We start from the raw sequence: 24218 nt of genomic DNA, 5'->3' as shown, positions 1-24218 counted from the left end.
AGTTGAACAACCAGATGTTCGTTGAGAATCAGCTGCAGGTCTTCAAATTCCAAACAGCTTTCTTCCAGCTGAGTCTGTGAGCCAAGAATCACTAGCTGTGACTCCATCTGGAAGTTCAGAATGAGAGGAGCCTCTGCTTCATCCAGTAGCACTTATGACAGCATCAACATTATCCAAGTGGAGAAAAAGAAGAGATTTGATAAAAGGATGTTCAATATCCTCCAGCAAGATGATCTTCAATCAAGTGCCGTGACAGTGGACTATACAAAAACTGCAGCAGGACATGTACAACTGACTAAGCATTCTAATACCCACACTGCAGTTTGTAATAGCATGAATGGTGCCATAAGAAAAGATTATGGCATTGGCTTGTACAAATGTTGTCATCTTACTGATATCAACAAAAAGACCATCTTCACCATGTGGTGTCTACCCCTTAAAGGCTTTGATTTCCCTAAGATTTTAATGAGGTATTCTGTAAGCAAGCAAAACAGAAGTTGCAGTCCACAAGCATTCCAGTTTGCACAGTATTCAAAGAGTTTGGATGAGGTCTTCTGTGGTCCCTGCTTTGTCTTCAACACAGCTAAAGAGTGTGTTGGTCTCCACGCCTATGACCAATTGGTCTAATGCAATGAATGTTCTTGAATGACATAGCAAGTTAAAGGGACATGGAAATGCACATTCATACCTTGAAACATATCTTGCAGATAATATCTCTGTGTAAAGCAGAATTTGCTACTCTGTGGAAAACTGACTGTGACAGAAAACTTTAAAGCATTGTTTGAATGCATAACAGAAATGAACTCTGTATTCGCGGACCATTTAATGGAAGGTCTGCAGAATGCATTGTACTCTTCGGCAGACATTCAGAATGAAATTATTAACCTTTTTGAGTTACAGATTCAGAGAACAATTTTAAGTACAGTTAAAGAGGCAATGTTCTTCAGCTTAATTGCTGAAGAAACAACTGACATCTCCCATAAAGAGCAAGTGGCTCTGGCTATAAGTTATGTTCCTAGAAGTGACGTAACTGTAGAAATCCATGAAGACTTCATTGAATTTGAGGAAGTGAATGACACCACAGAAAAAAGCCTTATATAACCTCTTTCTACAGAGACTCACAGCATGCTGTGTGGACAATGAGTTATTGTGAAGACAAGGCTATGACAATGGAAGCAATATGTTTGCCTTTGGAAGCACTTGGCCATCACTGCAACTTTTCCCTTTTCCCCACTGTAGTGTGATTTCGGAGTTGGTATATATAGTTGGGGGGCACAGTCCCCCACATTTGGAGTAGTAGGAAGCAAAGCACCCCACGTGGGTGGGTTTTATTTAGTGCAGTGTCTGTTCCAGTGCTGGTGGGTGAGTGGTTCCTAACCCTGGTAAAAAGTCCGGGGTTCACTGAAATGAGTTTCACTGATTAGTGTTCAATGAATACGTATTCAACAAATGCATATTTTGACTGAGTGATATAGACCCATCTGGCCATTTTAATGGTGTGCAGGCAAGAATTCAAGTCCTGTTTCCTGAAGCTGTGTACACTGCTTGTAAAGTGGACAAGCTCAGCACAGCCATAGTTCATTCATGTGCAATGCATGGTATGGCAAACACTCTTGACATCTGTAAGAAAGTAAATGCAATGCTAAATTCATCTGCTAAACATCACAATGAATGTTTAGCCCACATTAAGGAATTCACACAGTTCCTATGTGAGGATGAAGATGTAGAATAAATATGTCATCCTTGTCACTACTTTAAAGTGTATTGCTGTGTATAACAGATACTGACAGATTTCTGTACTCTTTCACAAGATTCGATTTCATTATACCGATGGTTACAATGGAGTCTGTGCTTGATATGATTAAGCCACTTCATCTGTACCTGCAGCAGGAACAGATTGACTGACTTGATTCAGGTTTGTGAAGAAGAAAAGGTTGTTACTGACACTCTTCAAGCAATGAGATCAAATGCTGACAATTCTTTTTCAGAGCTGTATGAAGAAGTCCAACATCTGGCAGCCAAAGTCCAGAAAAAGGAGGTCAGTGTCCTACTGTACTCATCCCTTATTAGACCCATTATAGAATACAATGCCCCGTTTGGTATGTACCTCCCAAGACATCTGCAACAATTGGAAAGGCCACAGAAATACCTCACTAAAAGAATCACAGGCCTAAAGCAGATGCCCTATGCTGACCGCCTTAAAAAACTCCAGCTATACTCTGTCACATATCGTCTACTCAGAGGCGATCTCTGATTAACATACAAGGCAATGTCAAACCCAGAGCTGTTGGACATGCTACACTTACAGAAATCCCAATCCCTCAGAGCCATATGCTGCTGCTAACTCAGAGCATTGCTATCAAAGGAACATGCATATTCCATTCCTGGATCATGTCATAGGCAAAATAAAAGACCAACCTATAGAATGGTGACCAGGTTTCATTGCACAGTATCTGGTGTGCCAAGCATGCTGCATGCTTTGAAAGATGCTGAGAAATGGATGGAACTGTACAAAGCATACAAGACTGACATATTCACTCTGTCCAGTTTCAAAAATGAGCTTCACCAATGGGTGGGCAGATGGAGAGCAGTTGCACAAGACAAGCTGCTGACCACCATCATTTCAACCCTACAGCAGTTGACTGCAGTATTTTATCCAAATATAAACAGTGCATTAACAATTCTGGACACTATGACAGTGAGTGTTTCCTCTGCAGATTAGTCTCTCAGTGCTCTATGATGCATTAAGACTTGGCTATGAAACACTATGTCTGATGTACGCTTAAGAAGGTTGGCCTTGATGCACATACATGATATATCAGACAGGTGGTTGATCCATGCAGTGATCATGGGTTTAATGTCTTTCCAAGGTGATACAGCAGATGATCAGAATGATGGCAGCTAGGTACTCATGACTGGTTGTACATTGTTGTGTGCTGACCAGTATGCTGTGGATGGGTGGCCTCCCCTTTTGACTGGATTGTGGCCTGCTTAATGTGAATGGTTTAGGCTGCTATTAAATACATCTAAAGAAGAACAGCCAGCAGTCCAGCCTGGATGGCTTCCCTTTGGACTGGATAGTGGGCTGCTTATTGCGTATGGTTTAGGCTGCATTTTTAAGGTATCAAAATCAGAGCAGTCATCAGCTCCTAGCAGCAGTTACATTCCATTGTGGTTTTGTGTCAGGTATCATGGGACCTCTGTGAGACTATCTGCTGGCTTCCCCTTTTGTCACTGGTGTATGGTAGTGTGTGGTGGTTGCTGTATATGGACAATTGTGGGACTGGCCGTCTTGTGTAGAGGGGTATGTTGCAGTGAATGTCTCAGGCTGTCTTCTACTTTTGACTGGGTTGTGGGCAGCTTCCTGTGAATGGCTTAGGCTGATATTAAATGCATCTAAACCAGAACAGCCAACAGCCCAGCCTGGATGGCTTCCCTTTTGACTAAATTGTAAGCTGCTTATTGCAAATGGTTTAGGTTGCTTTTTAAGTTATCAAATGCTGTGTGTGTTTGTGTGTGTGTGTGTGTGTGTGTGTGTGTGTGTGTGTGTGTGTGTGTGTGTGTGTGTGTGAATGGACCTCTGTGAGACTGGTTACTTTGATGTGGGACAGAGGCTTGTTGCACTGAATCACTGCTACTAAATACCAATTAAGAGTGGCCATAGACATCTCAGAAGACTAAATTTTGTTGGGCCAGCATGGATGCATGGAGGCGGGGCAGCATGGATGCATGAGGGAGTAGCAGTACCAGACCTTAGAGTACAAATTGAACAAAAACTGTCTACACTCCTGCTTCCAAGTTCTAATAGGCTTGCAGAGTGACTTTCTGACAACTTCCAGCATGTGCTGATTTGGTATGATTGAGCAGATCTGCAGGCAGTAGTGAGTCATCTAAGTAGTTACAGATCATCTTGGGGGGACTTTGTATTATGCAGGTGTCTACACCTGTCATATTTTTCAGTTCTTACCCTGCTTATGAACTCCAAATGTTTTGAGGTTGGTAATAGAGAGGGTGCAAGTCTGATGGTATTCTTACTCTGTCAGATGAGTCTAGGTCTTGCAAGGGATCAGTACTCCAACATATACATTTCATCAATATGCATAAGAATCTAGATGCAACAGATGACAAGCACCAAAGTATTAACAATGAAAGTTGCAGAGACTTTTAAATAAAAAGCAGGATAAGAGCTGAGTGGAGGGGTCACAAATAACCAAGGCAGCAGGAATGTTAGTAATAAATAACAAATTTATAAGCAGCAACCGAACAAGTTTACAGTAACAAGTATGAGAGAATAGCACAGCAGGTACAGCAACAGTAATAACAGTAAAACCAGTATCAGTACAGCTGTTCAAAGTGCAGCCAATGGCAGCTTATAACTACCCTGTGCAAACTCTCTTAACCTATAGCAACAATCAATTAAAACTCAAGGTGAACACAAGCACACTAACCAATAGCAAATGAGAAGACAATTGTCTGAGAAGTAATAATGACTGAAGGACTTGAAACAGAGAGATGAAAAATTTTATAAAAAATGGGAAGCGTTACATATTTGTATGTAGTCAATATATTGTGTGCAATAACAATGAACATGTTGTCACAATAAGACCTTATAAGCTGATTGATTGAGCAGCATGGTATATCATATGGTCATGTTTTCATTTCTTTATCTATCCACTTATCTGTCTATTTATCTATTTATTCATGTATGTATGTACTTATGTATGCATGTATATGCACGTATAGATTTATGTATTTGTTTTTTTTTTTTAATATGAATAATACAAGCCCATTTCTAAGCAGGGTGTCAATACCCTTTGAATCAGTATAAGCTTTAAAATGCACAAAATGCTCAGAAAAATTAGGCTTGCCTCACTGCATAAATTATGGAGACATACCTCTCAACTGTACAGATTTTTGCAGAATGTCCAGAATTTTGTTTCAAATTTTTGGTCCATTTTTCATATACCTGTGATTTTCTGGCAAAGCATTGCCAAGTCATTAAAGACTGAAGTCAGAAAATAATGACATATATTTGAGTTTTAGATTTCATACCCTTCAGAAAATTCATGCTAACACAAAACCTGTCATTCTATAAACTTTCTAAGTTTGTAATAGCAATATTTAAAAAATGTCCCTATTTTTGAACCATACCCCCATTATTTATGGCTTTGTCAAGTTTTCTTTTCCTAAGAGGTTGAGAGATATGTATGGAGGGCTATACAGGCTTTGCATAATTGTGCTGTTGTAAGATTCTAATAAGAATGTCTACATTGCTAATTTAGTTGGCTTTACTGAAAATATTCCATTGTCAATGTTCTTTGTCAAAAGGTGCAGAGCATGTTTGTAACATTATTAATATTTAAGCAATCACAATGTATAAGAACCTTGGCAACCCCAGTGGACAGTTCAGTACAGAATTAGTGTTACTGTCTAATGGGTAGAAGACTCGATCGCAGCTTTGTTCACTGACTATGTAAAGTTTGCATGATGCTTTTCTTCATGTAATTCACTTTCTTCCTGAATACATGTTGTTCGAATGGTTAGCTTAACAATCATTCAGGAATATTACATTTGTCTTTGACTGTTTGGCCCAAGACCATGGCTGAAAAAAGCCTGCAAAAATTATTTCACTCACAAGGTTAAACAAATAATTAATAATTCATTTTAACAACTAATTAATTATACATTTCACTAAAGTTCAAATGCTGTACTTTCTTAGTGCTGACACTTCTACAGATCATTCATAATCTCTTCCTATAAGGCATCCTAAGTACTTTGTTTCCACCATGTGCCATATTCTTTTCATAGTATTTATAGTTAAGCTTGCTTAAATAAGTGAGATTTCCTGTCGTCTGAGTAAATGACCACATCATCAAGGTATGCCGCATCATACCAAGAGTGAAACTTCAGTATTTCATGCACCAGCTTCTGAATTATGGCTGGAGAACCATGTAGGCTGAATTGTAACACTATGTCCTGAAACAGACCATCACAGGTTATAAGGATATTTTTACTTCAGCAGAAGAGGTAAGTGGGGGCATTTGCCAGTGTCCCTTTCTCAAGTCCAGGGATATCAATTGCCTGTCTTTTACTGGGTTCTTTATTACCCAGCAATTCTGGGTAAGGGATTGCTATCAAATTTTAAAATTGTATTCAGCTTCCTAGAGTCATTAAATAATATGATACTTCCATCATGTTTTGGAATTACTAACTCTTGGCTGCTACTTGCGTTTAATTTATGCATTTAGTTTCTCCTCTAAGTGTTTTTGTGACTTTGGCGCTCTGTAAAGCCACATCCTAACTGTAATTGAAGGTGCCATCTATATGTTACAGTCTATCAGTTTAGTTCTCCCATGCAGTTGTGAAAGCATTCCTTACTTCCTACTTTTGTAATTTTGGTAAGGACTCCCTTGTCTCTACTGTAAGATCACAAGCTCTCTGCAGAATTTTCTGCTTCATTCCTTGGTGTCAGTACATTAATGTGGTACATTTGCTGCACCACTCTTGCTCTTTCCTGGCTGTTAAACTTTATAGTTTACTGTAGTTTCACTTCAAATGGCTGCAGCCATTTGATCAAAGATTTTTTTCCCAAGGGAGAACACTAGCATAACTACCTGGCCTCTTAGAGTAATTCTCTACATCTGGCATTCTTATAATCACAGCCGTAGCTGAGTCAACTTGTACTCAGTGCTGTTCCAAGGCCTGACACCCCTCATAAAAGTCTTCTCTCTTCTACCTTTAAAAACTGCAGAAACAGCTAGCTTCAACATGTGAAGTGCAGAACCAAATGATCCAATCCTTATAGCAAAAACAATACTAGCTGCACTTCTGCTTACTATAACTTCATTGCTGCATTTTTTGGGTTCTCTGCATATGCTATCTTACTATAGGCATTAACAGCTTTAATCTATCTTGCAAACTAATATGGCATTCTGTACCCTTTTAAATGGTATATTTTGCTGTTTCCAAGTTTCCTTAGCAATCTCAAGGAGCCCTGTTGCATGGCTTCAACAGAAAAGTTTAAATGTGGCAAATACAGTTGACGTTTCTACTTTTTAGCAATTCTCTATTTGGAAGCATAAAGTAGGGTGATAATGAGTCCCATGTTTTCCATCTGCATCAGTAATGTTTCTTAGCAAATATTTCAGTGTTTTATTAAATCTTTCTATGAATCCAGCAATTCGGCGGATGGTAGACTTGAAGTCTTCAACTATTTGACTTTAAAGATCTGACATAACTGATAGAGCACCCTTGACATAAAGGGAGTACCTCGGTCAGTAAGTGTCTCCTGAGGAATACCCAGTATGGGCAACATAAGTACCAGTTCTCTGGTACTAGCCTTAGCATTAGTTTTGCATAACAGCACTGCCTCTGGAAATTTGGTAGCATAATCCATTACAATAAGTATATATGGACACCCACTTCTGAATTTTACTAATGGAACCATGATTTCAATAGCAATATATTCAAATGGAACTTCCATGATAGTCACTGGGATTGAGGGACTTTTATATATAAGATAAGGTTCTGAATGAGAGGCACACTATACCTGTATCTTTTTCATTACACCTGGATATTGAAATCTAGCTAATACTCTTGTCTTACTTTTGTCTCTTCCCGTGATACTTCTTACCATACAACTATGGATTATCTTCAATATGAGAATCCTCTGAAATGTTACCTCTATTAGGTGATGCAGAATGCATTCTGTTTTCCTACTTACTTCATACAAGAACTCATCTTTTAACTAAAGAAGTCATGGTTACACCTTCTTCACTATCTTTCCTTAAAATGTGGTTGGCACTACAGTTTCTTCTATGCCTTCCCTGCGTAGGGTAGTTCTAAAGAAAACTCACTTTCTGTTTTACTTTTTCTGGTTACAGATATCTGCTTTTCACTAACAGAAAGAGACTTGAAACTCTGCATTTTCCTGCTAATCCCACCATCTATGCTCACTCACTGTGATGAGAGTCTGCACTCAAGCAATTTTCTTTCTCTATTTTTATCCTGTCTGTTTCTGTGCTAATACTTCTTGTAAGATTCTACACATATTTCTGGATTCAGCTGATCTCCATTTAAAACTTTCCTTTCATTTCATCTCCCATTCTTATTTTGACATCTCTTAAAGTTTTGAATTTATGATGTGATATTATTAGAGCACATTCCTGATAAAACACAGGATTATCAAATTATAGCTAATTTTGTCATTTCTATGCCATCTATCGTCTCCTGGTTTAGTTCAGGATCTCTTTATGAGTGTCATTTTTTCTCAATATTCATATACTAAATGGATGTATCTAGAAACTGATCTGTCATTTTCTTGACGTGTATCATTCTACTGCACTGTACCTTTGGGTTCTTCTACTTTACACATTTCCCATAGTGCTTTAAGGATAAAAAAAAAACATTTTCTAGTATTACACAATGAGTTAAATCAAGGTTTATAGCCAAGGATGTGACTGTTTTCCAAGAACTGTCTGAATTTATACATGCATAAGGAGATACCCTTTTCTGTCACTGCAAATACATATTATGCCTACAGTTTTGATTTATAGTAATCTTCTGCATACATACCAGGGGACTCATGACTATGGGAATTATGCTTCTAGAATCTAGCACAGCTTAAATGTCCCTTCCTTCTAAGAAAAAAATAAAGCATATTACTAGCTTGATTGAACCACAGTGACACAAAGCTAACTCAATCGTCTTAGGTGTAGCTTTGTCACACTGCACAGAAAACACATACATTTTAGTTTTCTGAGCTCTTTCAGTGATATTCTTTTAAGCAAAGAATTTAGCAGTGTAACTCTTCCACCAAATTAGTAACACATTAACGTATTATTTGTTGATTTTTTTCCCCAGAAAATAACTCTTCTTACTACAGTTTTATTCTTAGAAGCAAGCAGTTAATTTCTATATACTATGTCATCAACTGTTATGCATTCTAATAAAGTTACTAGCTTATAAGAGTGCTGGGATCAATTTGCAGTACCCATTTTCATATTTTGCTAAATTAAGTTCTTTTAAACAACATCTCCTTCTAAAATGTCTAACATTTTTCTTTGCTGTTTTTGTCAGGTTTAAGCCAGAGCTTTAAAGATTCACACATCTGTGCAATTACTTGCTAAGAGAAATTAGAAGTCTAGTTATGTAATGTTATTGCTTGTACCTCAGGGGTTTTACCAACCCTCACTAAAAGTTTTTCCTTAAGTTTCTCATTCCCCTGTACATTTTTGGTGCCTTTTGTGTCAGCTAGGATGACAAGATTCATGCCCACTCTGTTCAGCTCTAATGCTCTGTGGTGGCAGAGTGCTCAAATGTCACTAAAAATGATTCCAGATTGTCTATTTTGCGTAGTAGTCTTGGGGTCTACAATTATGTTGGCCAGGCTAATCAGCTGTTGTTGTAGCTGCACCAGCTTGTTGTCACTTTCCACCTGTGACTCCATGATTTTCTCTAATATTTCTTCTGTAGTTATGAATCCCATTTATCCACATCAGGAAAAAAAGTCAAAGTACTATGGGGAATTTGTAGACCAGATATGGTATGAACTTAGCAGTGGATGTACTGATCAAAACTAACAATCAGAAAATCTCTGGACAGCTCCCTGCATTCTCTGCCAGTTTAAGTTAAAACTACTGAAGGTAGTACTATATAAAAATTTAAGCAAATCTAAATTGTAACCCACTTGGTTTTGCAGAGCAAATCAGAATTGCACAGTGCCTTAGATTACATCCAGTATGATTTCAAAGTCTGCCTATCCCTTGTAGGCAAGAGGCTGTCCATAAAAAAAAAATAGACTTTATATAAGTGCAATTAACAGGCTAGCCTTAATTGAGTTTTCACTCAATAATTCCAGATCTTCTTTTAAATGATCCTCTGGGTGAAGAACTCACTTACTGACAATGTTTATTGCTTTCAGGCAACTTCATTATATACAGCATTGAATGCCAATAAAATCCTTGCTAGTTTGTGAAAAGTGGTGAGAATATTCCCACACATCATACTGCAGTATACACTGTAAGATCACATTCAAGGGAGCATGTACATTCTCTATAACAAAGATAACCAATATGTTGCATTGATTATATCAGAAAACGTCAATGCACTCAATCAGCAATGCAAAATTCTTCTCCACCCAAATATCTGTCCCACATAACAATGATATTAAAAAAATAAACACAAATGAAAACAACAATATTTTTTTGCAAGTGGGCAAGCCCCATCACAATGCTTACCTTCACTACTTAATAAATACCAACAATAAGATTGAATTAAAACAGGAAAAGGGAAGTATTACAGTCCTGCAGTAGTCTAACACCATTCAAAATGCAAACATTTTTACAGACACCCCTAAAAAAATCACACCCACTACACATAATATAACACTTAGAATTTAGCTATACATGATGTGATGATGTGAGGTACTGCCCTATGTGCCACGGAGAATAGGGCAGTGCATGTGTAAAATATGCCAGCATAGTTATCTGAAGTTTTGCACCACTACACCCCTGAGGACAAAGCAGTGGTGCCTTGGAAGTGTTGTTGTCTCACAGCAAGAGGTTCTCAGGTTTGATTCTCAGCTGGGGTACCTTCTGTGTGGAGTCTGCATGCCCTCCCTGCACTCATGTGGGGTGTCTCTGAGTGCTCTGGTTTCTTCTCACATTACAAAGCCATGTATATGGAGTGTTTCTCCCCAGGCCTCCACTAAAAATTGGCTTTGTTCCAAGTCAGACATTCCTGGTAAACAGATGTTAAATAATTAATTTTGTGTCATTTGACTATCATACTGACTTGTACAGAGGCTTGTGTTGAAAATGCATTAACAGTGTTATTATAACTGATTAAATGTCTATGTTTAAATAAAGAATTCTGGAAGAGAAAAGTAGAAGTTTTTGAAATTGTTCTATAGCTTTCAGATACTGCAACAGATCTTAGCAAAGCTTTAAGTGTGTAGTGTACCACAGGCAGGTGCTCAGATGTGATGTCATTCTATAACCAGTACTGAGAGGATGGAACTCACACAGCAGCTTGTTTTATTTTGTTTTCTTTAGAATCTGTTATAAAAATCTATGACAGTTATCATAGTCAGTTCAGTTTAGGTTGAAGCTCATCACTTTGCCTTGTTAAATTAAGCATCTTAGTGTCTAATCTTGCTTTGCTGTATTAATTAAGTTAGCTAGGGAGCAGTTATTCTTTAGACAGTCAGGAAATACAATGAGATTAGTTAAGTATTGTTTTTCTGTATCTGTTTGAATCTGTCCAACTATGTTATTTTTATTTCTCCTGTGACTGAAACGCTGGTGTTTATTGTACTACGATATTTAGTATCCTCATTTCTTCTATTTTAGTATTTATTATAAAATATTTTATACCTTTTATTGTGTCTGTTTTTTTAGAGAATACTTTTAATATCTTGAGAGTACTTGTGCTTATTTTAGTGACACTTTGGCCACTCCAAAAAGCCTTGCTGCTTTGGTTACACTCTACCATTTATATTAGTATTGATTTTACTCAGTGTAATTGGATACCTTTGTAAGAGCCTGAAAGTAGTTGACTGGTGGCAGCAGATCTATGTTTGCCTTTCCTAGGAGTGTGTGTGTGTGTGTGTGTGTGTGTGTGTGTGTGTGTGTGTGTGTGTGTGTGTGTGTGTGTGTATGTGTGTGTGAGGATCAAATAATCAGGTGTGAGTATGTCAGCTACTTGGAACTGGGACACAGTGCTCTAAAATGAGTTTTGTTTGGGATCTGGAGAGACAGAGTCCAGTCGCAGGCCTGAAGCATGTTCTTCATGTGCTCTTTCGGGGAAACTGTGCTTGATTCAGAGAGCTGCATCTGAAAAATACTGTGTAAATCCATTCCTGTTCTTAATGACCTTCTCTCACCAGTGTCGCTGGTGAGGATTGAGGATCCTTGATAACTGGCCTGCGGTATAGAGGTTGTCACTCATGCAACAAACAAAAACACACTATTATCTCAGTACTGGCATTACTGGTATTACAAAAACATGCCTGTACTGCTGGTACTAAGTAAATAATAAGTAAAACCTCACTCATCCACAAAAACTTACAGCACACACTAAACCATGAGCATAACCAAATCACACAAACTCCTAACACACATACACACACACACACACACACACACACACATAGACACACACACACACTTGCACAGACATGCACTCGCACCACACATAACAGCATTCACTCATTCAAACAGTACACATTCATATCGCAAAAAACATCATTTGCACAAAACAAATACACTTGTTACAGTATAGATGTGACAGCACAAATAAAAAAAACACAAAGTATCATAAATCATCCAATCACAAAATGGGAGCTAAATAGTTTCCCTTTGGATTCATTCAAATACAATAACACTACAAACAGTTACTAAAACATTACACAAGTTTGCAAAAGAAGCTCAATTAGTAATCTTTTACAATCACACATAGTACAGATCTACTAGTTTGAAAAATCATCCTGGAGTCACTAGCATATTTTATGTTGGCGGCAACTTTGCCTATGCCCATGACATTGGTTGCTACATTCCTATACCTTCTTATTTAAATATACTGAGTTCATGGCTGCACAAATATAATCAAAGTGAAACATATACTACTAAGCTATTGTTAACAGCATGTGAGTCACCTATATAGCATGACATGATCAAAACAGCAGTTGATAAATTGTATAACAAATTCTGCACTCTATAAAAACAATTCTTAACAAAAGGGACTGAACCTATATCTATCTGTCTATCTATCTATCTATCTATCTATCTATCTATCTATCTATCTACCTACCTATATACACATAGCAGTAAAATTGATTCTACATATAGAACTGAATAAATCAAGCTAACAGTTTAACTAGTAGATAAAATACAAAACACAAGTTCTGGTGAATGAGCGCTCTGGCTTAAAATGCCAAATTCCATGAAAATTTGTTTTCTTTTTCAACACTCAGACCAAATGTAGGATGTTCCTTTTTCCTGTAAAATTTAAGTCAATATCTCTGGTTATCAACAAACAAGCAAATCCCAGTTTCTTGCCCTATAATGTCACTTATAAGGAAATTGGAAAAGACTAACATAAGGTCTGACCTCAGTGATATCCTACTCTTGTTTTTTCATTTTTGTGGGATAATTTTTTTTTTCTGTTTCCTTTCCAAAATGTGAAGTGCCCCTAATGTAGAATCCTCCTTCTAAAGTACTCATGAGGTCTTCAATATATCCTACGTCCTCTGACCTCTGCTGGCTAACAGAGACTATAACACTAGGGAGTTGCTGTTGGCTTTTACAGACCCTGCTTAGTTACTGGACATCTGCACTGCTTCCCAGTCTAAGTTCCGTCCCTTAAGCCCAATGCAGGACCCACTGCCTGCCCTCCTACAAACTGTTCTATCACTGAAGCCTTGTTTCATTTCTCTTCAAAGGATGAGTAGACTAAACGCAGTTTCTCACTTCCATTAATTTGCCACTACCCAAATGTGAACGAGGTAGAGTTTTTAACTTTTTGTATAGTGTATAAAACAAATGTGGCATTTTAATCTAATCAAAATGCAGAAAATTTTATAGAATTCAGCAAGATCGTTAATGTTTGGTAGGCACTAGTATTTGGCATACTACATTTCTTTCATTGTGTATCTCTGCCAGTAAAAGCTAGAAAAGGCAAACCAGTTATTAAGTGATATCAAGTCTTACATAATAAAAAAGTGAAACCGGTATCATATCAAAGGTTCAATAGTTATTTGGTCAGCAGTATAGTTTTACACTTTACCTGAGGTATAATGACCTTTGATACAGGATATATTCTGATGGAGATTATGATTCCCCCTCCCACCTGATATACCGAGTTCATACCTGGAATTAGACAAGTACATTTGATAAATGCATATATTAGCATAGCTTATGTAAAGCATTATGAGGGGAAATACTATAATGATAGGCATATTGATCTGAGCTAATTTAATATACAGAAAGAGAGAGATTTAATAAACCAAGAATGGTTAGCCATGTGGAATGCACTATGGAAACAGAAAAGAAAGGTTAAAAATGATGTTTCAAAAAGTGCTTGAAAGATAAATAAGAATAATTTAATGTTCATCATAGTGGAATATGCAACACTTGAAATATATTATTTATTAGTGTTTTCTAACTATTCAAAAATTGAGTGAATTTAACAAAAACAGGGTATTCAAAACTATTCTTTATTTGAGTTATTTTCTTCACTGCCCAAGAAGTACAAATAATGATCATGTTCTCAGTTTATGAGTAGATAGTAAAACCTAATATGGTATACAAATGTTGTTGTCACACAATAACAGGAACATGCTATTCATTTTGATGCACATAACAATGACAATATGTATCACATACCTGGGGATATCTATACAGACCCAAAACTCTAGCCATGGGAACTGCAGTGTTTGACTGGTAATCTCCAATGAATCCAGATAACTGGGATTGAGATTTCTGACATCTGTAATTAGGAACTTCCTTTTCTGCTCCAGTCAACATCCAGAAAACTCCACCAAGTGCTTTAACTTCTGACAAGCATGAGTCAAACATTTTAAATCCTAAGGTAAAGTTTGGTAAAATGTGAGGATTTTGATTCACCTCGGTTATGGCAAACACAGTTGCCTGCAGGTTCTGGTATGGCTCGATGATAAATCTATAAAAGTATTCTTGATTATCTATTTTTATTTCAATGAACTCCTTTCTCAGGTTACTTCAGCAACAAACTTTGTATGGTATCTTAGCTTTTAATACATGCAATATGGCATACACTGCTTTATATTTATGTCTCCAGATTATCATCATAGCTGTTATTAAATAACACATTATTTGACTTGAATTCCACAATGTCATTATGGTAATTCATTAGTTAGTTACAGTCATTTCTAAAAATAATATGATGTCATAGTTAAAGTATTGTGTTTGTTATGAAATCTATGGCAGAGCATAACTCCAGAATCAGTTCTGACAGTGTTAATGACATTGATTTATGTAAATGCAACAACAGAAGTACTGCAATATGATTTTTGTCAGGTAAACAAAACACTGCTGGGAATGTTCTAATTTTATCTGGTAAAGCAACATCAACATTCAAAGTAGTATCATATAGCATGGTCATGTAAAATGGAAAACTATGAGTATTGTAATATGGTCCATTCATGTAACATCAACACTATAGGTGTTCTAATATGAAATTACAGGTCTATATTATATCAGCAAATTCTTAACATAGCGAATGCTGTATAATCGACCCTAATATGTCGAAACACCAAAATGCCAAACACGCAGAACAGTTATTTTTTTTCCCAGGGAAAAAAATCACTGCTCCATACAAACAAAAAATAAAAAAAAAACCCCAAACACAAAATAAAGTGGGAGGGCTGTGCCCACCACAACTCCCTACTTAAATATACCAACTCTGAGATTGCACCATAGTGGAGGAAATGGCAAAGTCCCAAAAATGGCCCAGTGATTTTTTTTCCCTGGGGAAAAAAAAAATCGCTGTTCCGTGCTTTTGGGATTTCACCATTTCAAGTAAAGAGGGTCGATTAAACAGCGTTTGCTATTTTAAGTCTTTGCTGGTTTAATAGAAACCCGAAATTACTGGCTGTGAATCAAGAAAACATTCAATTAACAAAATAATACACTCTCTACCATCACACTGATGATGTCTGTGTTTTGTACTGGCAGAATCACCAGGTAAGTTATTCAGTGAAGGGATGTTTACAAATAAGTAGGTGGTAAGCAGAGATACCCTCTGAATAATGAATTTTGCTGACCATATTCTTGCTGGGAAAATGTTCTTTGGCCGGTTCAGTAATGACAGCCCTATTATCTTGAAATCAACTAAACTAATTTTTCAGGATCAAATTGCATAAAATATTATGTTAGTATACTTCTTGTCTAAATTAACCTATTTTCCTTGTGGTTGCATGCATTTTTAAATTCTTAAGAAAGTATAAAAAAGTCTGTCACACTGTAATTCTTTTGTATTTTTTTTCAGGAAGTTTTGACTTTATACAATCTTGGGGAGAAGGAGAAGGAATAAAACTTGACACAGTAAGTGCTCATAACGTTGAAATGCAGAGTTTATGTGATTTTTTTGCAGCACAAATAAAGTACATTTTTTTTCTGTCGACAGTGAATCTCACAATATGGGGAGTGATTATAAGCAAGCTCAAATGTCTACATGGAGACATATGGACATAAAAATGAAACATTGATAACATGGCCAAAGTTAAAATATCATGTTTCAAGTAGAATTGCCCAAAGAAGAAGGTTGTTGGTTAACAGACAGAGAATCAGTTTACTAGATGTCTGTTTGGAAAAAAAGTCAGGCTGAAAATGAGTCAAGCAAGTATTATCATTGAAGAATTAAAGTTTCATTTAATTTTCTGTGTGATATTTGTATTTCACCATAATATATGTTTTTTACTGGGCACAGAGTCACGATTAACAATAAAGGGTGATATGCATAGTCATAATACTCAGGAGTAAAGGTAATCTGCACAGGTCATGCCAACGTAGAACTTCTTTGTGATTCATAGAGGCCAGTTTCCCTTTTGTGTGGTTGTCTTCATTGAATGTATGTAAATGAAGAATTAATGCGATGGAAGTGAGAAATGATGTAGAACTTGTTATGGTGATTAGCCTTCTTCTATCCTGTTTGTGAATCCTAGTCATTTTTAACATGTTTCTGTACCATGCACAGAGAAATCAAAAAAGGCAAATGTATAAAAGGTGAAATTGTGCCTTTTCTATCTATTTTGCATTTGGTAAAGATGCATGCTGCTGTTGTCACCCAAGCTATTTCTCTGTGTGAGGAGCTTGTCTTGGCCAAGTCAAAACCATTTCCTTCAAGTGTTGCTGGGCTGGCCAGGAAGGCAAAGATATCAACAAAGAATAACCCATTATATCTTTGATAATAAAGAAATTATTGATAGATGTAGTGTAGACAGGAATATTTTATGGGCTTTAGTGAGTATGTATGACCCACAGATGGGAAATGGGAATATCCATGGCTTCCTATACCTGTGGATACTAATGTATCTATGTATAGCCTCATTATAGTTGCTAATGGGGCCTTCCAGGGACAAACTGTGAACATGTCGGGCTTCTGTCTTGAGGATACTTTGGCAGTAGTTCCTCAACATACTTTTGGCACAGTATATTTATCTGTCAGTGTCATTGCAGGACTGAGCCAGACCCATGTGTGACTTCTGTGGGATTGCACATTTCCCTGAGGTGCTTGGTGCAATAGTTTGCACTCATGTTGTCATTATCCTCCAAAAGAAGCCTACGTTTTGCTGAACTCTTCGCCCTCCAACCTCGGGTGCTCCCCTCGCTACACCTCTCTTACCAGGAATACCTCCCACCTAAGGATGACATCCTTGGACTACCTAAACCCTAGGCAGCTCAGCGCTATTGCAAAGTGTGCTTTAACCCTCCAAAAGAAGCCTATGTATATGTAGTTCTGTTCACTAACTTTAACCTATTGTTTATTGTATTTAGTTATTTACCTACTGCATACATGATAACAGCTTACTGCAGCCCGTAGCCATCCATCCCTCCCTTCCCGACTTTTCAGTTTTGTATTTTTCCTTGGCTGCTTTAGGTCAATAATTAATATTTTTTTCATTTTGCCAGTTGGTGGCAGCATACACCCACTATAAACTCCATACCCTGCACCTTAGCCCTATCTGATAACTTAACACCCCCTGTTGCTGCATTATTATCTGGTATGTTTTCATCTTCTTCCTGAACAGGTTCTTCTCTCATTCCCCCTTGCCCTATGCTAGTGTAATTTTCACTGCATTCCCGGGCTCTCCCTTATAATTCCAGAAACTACTTACCAAGCTGTCTGGCTGTAGGTCCATCCTACTCACAAAGTCCAAGCCACCGATTGTTTTTTGTGGACTCTACTCCTTCTCGGCTCAATATCCCAACTTCTTTTTCCCTCTCCCTTCCTACCCCTGTCCCCTCCCCCCAAAACAACTTCCTCCCTAAAGTTTATATCGTGGTGGTGCTATCTGTGGCACAATTTTTAAAATTATCCCTTCAATCCATCAGTCCATTCAGTCCTGCAGTAAGGCTGCTCTTTCTGCTTATCGGTAGGGTATGTGCATGTAATATTCTCTGAAACATTTTATAGTTGTACTTTTTAAAGGATATGTGTTTGGAAATGCTACTACAATATCAGACACTATGACTCAAAGTGATATGTACCTCTGCTTGTTTCACCACTAGCGGTAATACAAATGCATATAAGCTGGGCTACAAATGTTTTAGTTTGCTATGTGTTACACTCACCTCTGATCAGCTGCATAAATGACTGATGTTATCTGGTATACTTTTGCTATATGCTGCAGTCAGCTCTGCTTACCTACATAAACGACTGCTGTTATTTTGCCTTTGTTTATCTGTATAAGTAGCATATTAATGACTGCTGCTCGTTCATGCTGCACTCTGTTTATTCATATGTGCACAAACGATTGCAAATATCTGTATAATTAGCATGTCAATGTGTGCTGCTTTTTTTCTATTGCACTCTATTCATATGTTGTTAATATTCGTAGCTGTTATATATTTGCTCATTAGAACTCCATGTGCCTACACGGAAGGGACACATTCTGATTATTCTATCTAGTTGAATATATGCTGGTTTGTTAAGTAATTCACAGTTCCTCTCTGCATCTTACTTCTCTCTCTCTACCTACACTTGTTTTTGTTATACTCTCTCCACTCCCTACAGTATGCTCTAGTACAAACTACTAACCTCCTCCTACTTCATACGCTCTATCCTCCTACTTTAGCTTCTCCTGTTTTTTGTCTGTCCCTAAAATATTGAACAATATCTCTTCTCTTTTCACAGTTTGCTGAACTCTTCGCCCTCCAGCCATGGGTGCTCCCCTCGCTACACCTCTCTTACCAGGAATACCTCCCACCTAAGGACGACATCCTTGGACTGCCTAAACCCTAGGCAGCTCAGCGCTATTGCAAAGTGTGCTTTAACCCTCCAAAAGAAGCCTATGTATATGTAGTTCTGTTCACTAACTTTAACCTATTGTTTATTGTATTTAGTTATTTACCTACTGCATACATAATAACAGCTTACTGCAGCCCGTAGCCATCCATCCCTCCCTTCCCGACTTTTCAGTTTTGTATTTTTCCTTGGCTGCTTTAGGTCAATAATTAATATTTTTTTCATTTTGCCAGTAGGTGGCAGCATACACACACTATAAACTCCATACCCTGCACCTTAGCCCTATCTGATAACTTAACATCCCCTGTTGCTGCATTATTATCTGGTATGTTTTCATCTTCTTCCTGAACAAGTTCTTCACTCATTCCCCCTTGCCCTATGCTAGTGTAATTTTCACTGCATTCCCGGGCTCTCCCTTATAATTCCAGAAACTACTTACCAAGCTGTCTGGCTGTAGTTCCATCCTACTCACAAAGTCCAAGCCACCGATTGTTTTTTGTGGACTCTACTCCTTCTCAGCTCAATATCCCACCTCCTTTTTCCCTTTCCCTTCCTACCCCTGTCCCCTCCCCCCAAAAGAACTTCCTCCCTAAAGTTTATATCGTGGTGGTGCTATCTGTGGCACAATTTTTAAAATTATCCCTTCAATCCATCAGTCCATTCAGTCCTGCAGTAAGGCTGCTCTTTCTGCTTATCGGTAGGGTATGTGCATGTAATATTCTCTGAAACATTTTATAGTTGTACTTTTTAAAGGATATGTGTTTGGAAATGCTACTACAATATCAGACACTATGACTCAAAGTGATATGTACCTCTGCTTGTTTCACCACTAGCGGTAATACAAATGCATATAAGCTGGGCTACAAATGTTTTAGTTTGCTATGTGTTACACTCACCTCTGATCAGCTGCATAAATGACTGATGTTATCTGGTCTATTTTTGCTATATGCTGCAGTCAGCTCTGCTTACCTACATAAACGACTGCTGTTATTTTGCCTTTGTTTATCTGTATAAGTAGCATATTAATGACTGCTGCTCGTTCATGCTGCACTCTGTTTATTCATATGTGCATAAACGATTGCAAATATCTGTATAATTAGCATGTCAATGTGTGCTGCTTTTTTTCTATTGCACTCTATTCATATGTTGTTAATATTCGTAGCTGTTATATATTTGCTCATTAGAACCCCATGTGCCTACACGGAAGGGACACATTCTGATTATTCTATCTAGTTGAATATATGCTGGTTTGTTAAGTAATTCACAGTTCCTCTCTGCATCTTACTTCTCTCTCTCTACCTACACTTGTTTTTGTTATACTCTCTCCACTCCCTACAGTATGCTCTAGTACAAACTACTAACCTCCTCCTACTTCATACGCTCTATCCTCCTACTTTAGCTTCTTCTGTTTTTTTATCTGTCCCTAAAATATTGAACAATATCTCTTCTCTTTTCACAGTTTGCTGAACTCTTCGCCCTCCAGCCACTGGTGCTCCCCTCACTACACCTCTCTAACCAGGAATACCTCCCACCTAAGGATGACATCCTTGGATTGCCTACACCCTAGGCACCTCAGTGCTATTGCAAAGTGTGCTTTAACCCTCCAAAAGAAGCCTATGTGTATGTAGTTCTGTTCACTAACTTTAACTTATTGTTTATTGTATTTAGTTGTTATCTACCTGCGGTATGCATGATAACAGCCTACTGCAACCCATAGCCATCCATCCCTCCCTCCCTCCCTCCCCAACTACAGTTTTGCATTTTCCTTGGTTGCTTTATGTCAGTAATTAACGTTTTTCATTTCACCACTAGGTAGTAGCATACACCCACAATAGACACCATACCCTGCAACTTAGCCATATTTGATAACTTAACATCCCCTGTTGCTGCATTATCTTGCATGTTTTCATCTTCTTCTTCATCCTGAACAAGTTCTTCTCTCATTCCCCCTTGCCCTATGCTAGTGTAATTTTCACTGTGTTCCCGGGCTCTCCCTTATAACTCCAGAAACTAGTTACCTAGCTGTCTGGCTGTAGCTCCATCCTACTTACAAAGTCCAAGCCACTGATTGTTTTTGTGGACTTTACTCTTTCTCAGCTCTACTCGCTCCGTTCGCCCTTTGGGCTCATTCTGCTCCCCTATCCTACCCCAATTTCCAACCTACCCCCACTACCTGCACATTTATTGACCCCAAACACCTCCCACCCCAGCCCCCTACCAATTACACACAACCAACAATTCATCCCACCCACTTCCTACCTGAGTAGCACCACCTACACCACTACAATGCCTTCCATCTCATCACCCCCTAATACTATCTACCCTACTAATCTCTCTCACCTATCTCACCTGTCTTTCAAAACTCCCTAACCCCAAACCACACCACAGTTCACATTCACATTCTAATGCCTTCTACCAACAAACCCCCACCTCATCCTACATACTCATTTTACATGAACTCTTTTCCACCAACCCAACCTATCTTTTTAAACCCATATTTCTGCCTACCCCTCCCTCCCTATATCCCATCCTCAAATGTCACACCAGAAAATCACTGCTCTTCCATAACCCTAACTCCCCATCCCAAATATACTACCTCACACAACTTATCCACCACATCTCTCCCTCACTGTCTGGTAACATCCACCCTAACCCTGGACCCACCTCCAGCGTTAAGCTCACCAATCCTAACAATCAATCCCAAAAACCTAAGTCCATTCACCTCACCACTCTCAGTGAACAAAGCCTTAGAAACAAAATCCCTAACCTCCATACCCAGCTCTCCCACAACTGCCCCAGGATCCCTGCAATTTCTGAAACCTGGCTTAAATCCTGCATAAAAGATAATGATATTCTACCACCAGTTACCAAATCATTCACAGAGACGGAACCCACAAAAAAGGAGGTGGAGTAGCTATCATCTACCCCTCCTCCAATACCATAACACCTTACACTAGTCACATCCCAACCTTTGCCAATGCTGAAATTACAATAGGTTTATTAAAAATAAACCATCACAAATCCATATGTATCAGAGCCCTCTATATTCCCACAGGAGATAATATCAAAACACTTGAAGACATCCTCTCCTGGTTTTACTCCAGCATCAAAAATGAAATCTCTATCCTCAGTGACCCAAGCATTAACTGGGCCTCATTTAACTCAGAAGCCCCTTTCCACACAATTAATCTGTACAAGTTCTCCCAACTTATCAATTCTCCAACCAGACCAAATAAAGATCGTACCTTCGGATTCTGGAACCATCATTGATTGGATTCTAACAACTCATCCAGATCTTAACTCCAATGCTAGAATACTACCAGACCCTTTCAGTGACCACCTACCAGTCTTTGCCGACCGACTTCTCTCTACTCTTCAAAATCAGCACCACTACATTCAAACCCACTACCTCTCCTTTTTCAACCCCCTAACTTTCAAAGAATATCTAAAGAATACTGACTGGACCCCTCTAAAAACCCTTCCACTAGATGACACCGTATCCGACTTCAGCCAGTCATTCCTAACCATTCTTAACTAGCAAGCCCCCCTTCGAACCAAACACATCAAAACCAACCCCTGTCCCTGGTTAACAAAAGAAACTAAGCTAGCTATGCACCAAAGAGACAAAACAATGGAAGCAATATCAAAAACATAGAACCCCCACCTCACTCCTAGAATTCAAACAACTTCAGAACTCCACAAAAAAAAACTAATTACAAAAGATCGCAAAACCTACTACCACAAACAGCAATCATTTCACTCAACAAATTCAAAAAAATTATGGGACTCCGTCTCCCCCATTCTCCACCCTGGTAACAAAGAAAACCCCTGCCCAAATCCCAACCTTACTGACTTTGAAACAGCCACCCAGTTTAACTCATTCTTCATAGACCGTATTGCAAAACTATCAATCTCTTTCCCTCACCCCCCTCCAGCACCTTGCCCTCCTACTCTACCCACCCCCATCAACTACCTCCCTCCTCACTTTTCAGCCTAACTCCCATCCCCACTAGTATAATCAAAAGTCTTCTCCTCAAATTCAAACCCTGTTGCAATGCACCAGACAATCTTCCATTAACCTTCCTCAAAGAATCGGTAGAGACCATAGCCTATCCCAGCTCTATTCTTTATCCTACATCCCATCTATCTGGCATCACACTTACATCATCCCTCTCCACAATGGTGGCAAAAACACAGACACTACCAATTTCAGACCTATTGCTATCCTTTCTCCTCTTTCTAAAATACTGGAAAAAACTATTCAAGCACAACTCATGCCACACTTAACCCTAAACAATCTCCTCTCCCCAACTCAACACAACGTTCGCCTCAGCCACAATACCATGACTGCCCTCCTTTCCTTTCTTGAAACCATCAGTCTTGAAAGCAACTCTGACAAATTCATATCTACATTGTTAGATCTCTCTAAGGCCTTTGACACCATCTCTCACACTCTACTCTTAGCCCAGCTCTCCACCCTACATCTCTCTCCCACCTCCATTACCTGGTTTTCCAGCTACCTGTCCAACTGCCAACAAGCTGTCCAGTGGAAAACCTCAACCTCCCCCTTCCTTCCTACACCCACCAGTGTACCCCAAGGTTCTGTTCTTGGTCCTCTTCTCTTTAACATCAAGAACTTCCACCACTCTATCCCCAAATCCTCACTCATCCAATATGCAGATGACGTCACTATAATCTGCTCAGCTATCTCACCTCTGAACACCAAACTAAAACCCAATTAGCCTTCTCCAAAATAGAAACCTGGATGCAGTCCAACCATCTGGCCCTAAACACAAACACAACTAAACTCATGATTTTTACTCCCACCAAGAACTGCGATATCAACAAAACCTCATTTACTATTCATGGCTTGAATAACACCCCCCTGGAAATTGTCCCCAGTACCAAGCTTCTTGGCATCATCATCGATGAATACCTAAAATTTGATACCTGTATTCACTCCGCAATCAAAAAAACTGATTAAAAAATTGGTCTCCTCTACAGACACAACCAATTCCTCAGTTCTTCAACCCGTCAAACTCTTGCATCCACCTTCCTTCTCCCCTGTCTTATGTATGATGTTCCCCTGTACACCAATCTCCAGCTTGGCTTACAATCCAAACTAAAATTCTGTTACCACAAAATCTGCAAATTCCCAACCAAGTCTAAAAATTCATCCCACCACTGCCACTCCCTTCTTACCCTCAATTGGC

The 24218-nt window shown here is 38.5% G+C and overlaps 1 protein-coding gene across 1 annotated transcript in view; it reads right to left on the bottom strand.

Moving 5' to 3' along the window:
- LOC122801327 (extracellular calcium-sensing receptor-like) overlaps positions 1 to 20949 on the bottom strand; it is a 216826-nt gene extending 195877 nt beyond the window's left edge. The window contains exons 1-2 of the mRNA XM_044070868.1: positions 20850 to 20949; positions 14385 to 14701 (exon numbers count right to left, since the gene is read on the bottom strand). Of these exons, the coding sequence (XP_043926803.1) occupies positions 14385 to 14701; positions 20850 to 20949 (417 nt within the window). The remainder of the gene's footprint in view (positions 1 to 14384; positions 14702 to 20849) is intronic.
- Positions 20950 to 24218: the final 3269 nt, after the last annotated feature.

The sequence above is a fragment of the Protopterus annectens genome, chromosome 4.part1, assembly GCF_019279795.1.
Source record: "Protopterus annectens isolate FY-2018-M chromosome 4.part1, PAN1.0, whole genome shotgun sequence".
In the NCBI taxonomy this organism is placed as follows: domain Eukaryota; kingdom Metazoa; phylum Chordata; order Ceratodontiformes; family Protopteridae; genus Protopterus; species Protopterus annectens.
The sequence above is the reverse complement of the archived record's forward strand: the minus strand, read 5'-3'. Positions and strand labels throughout refer to the sequence as shown.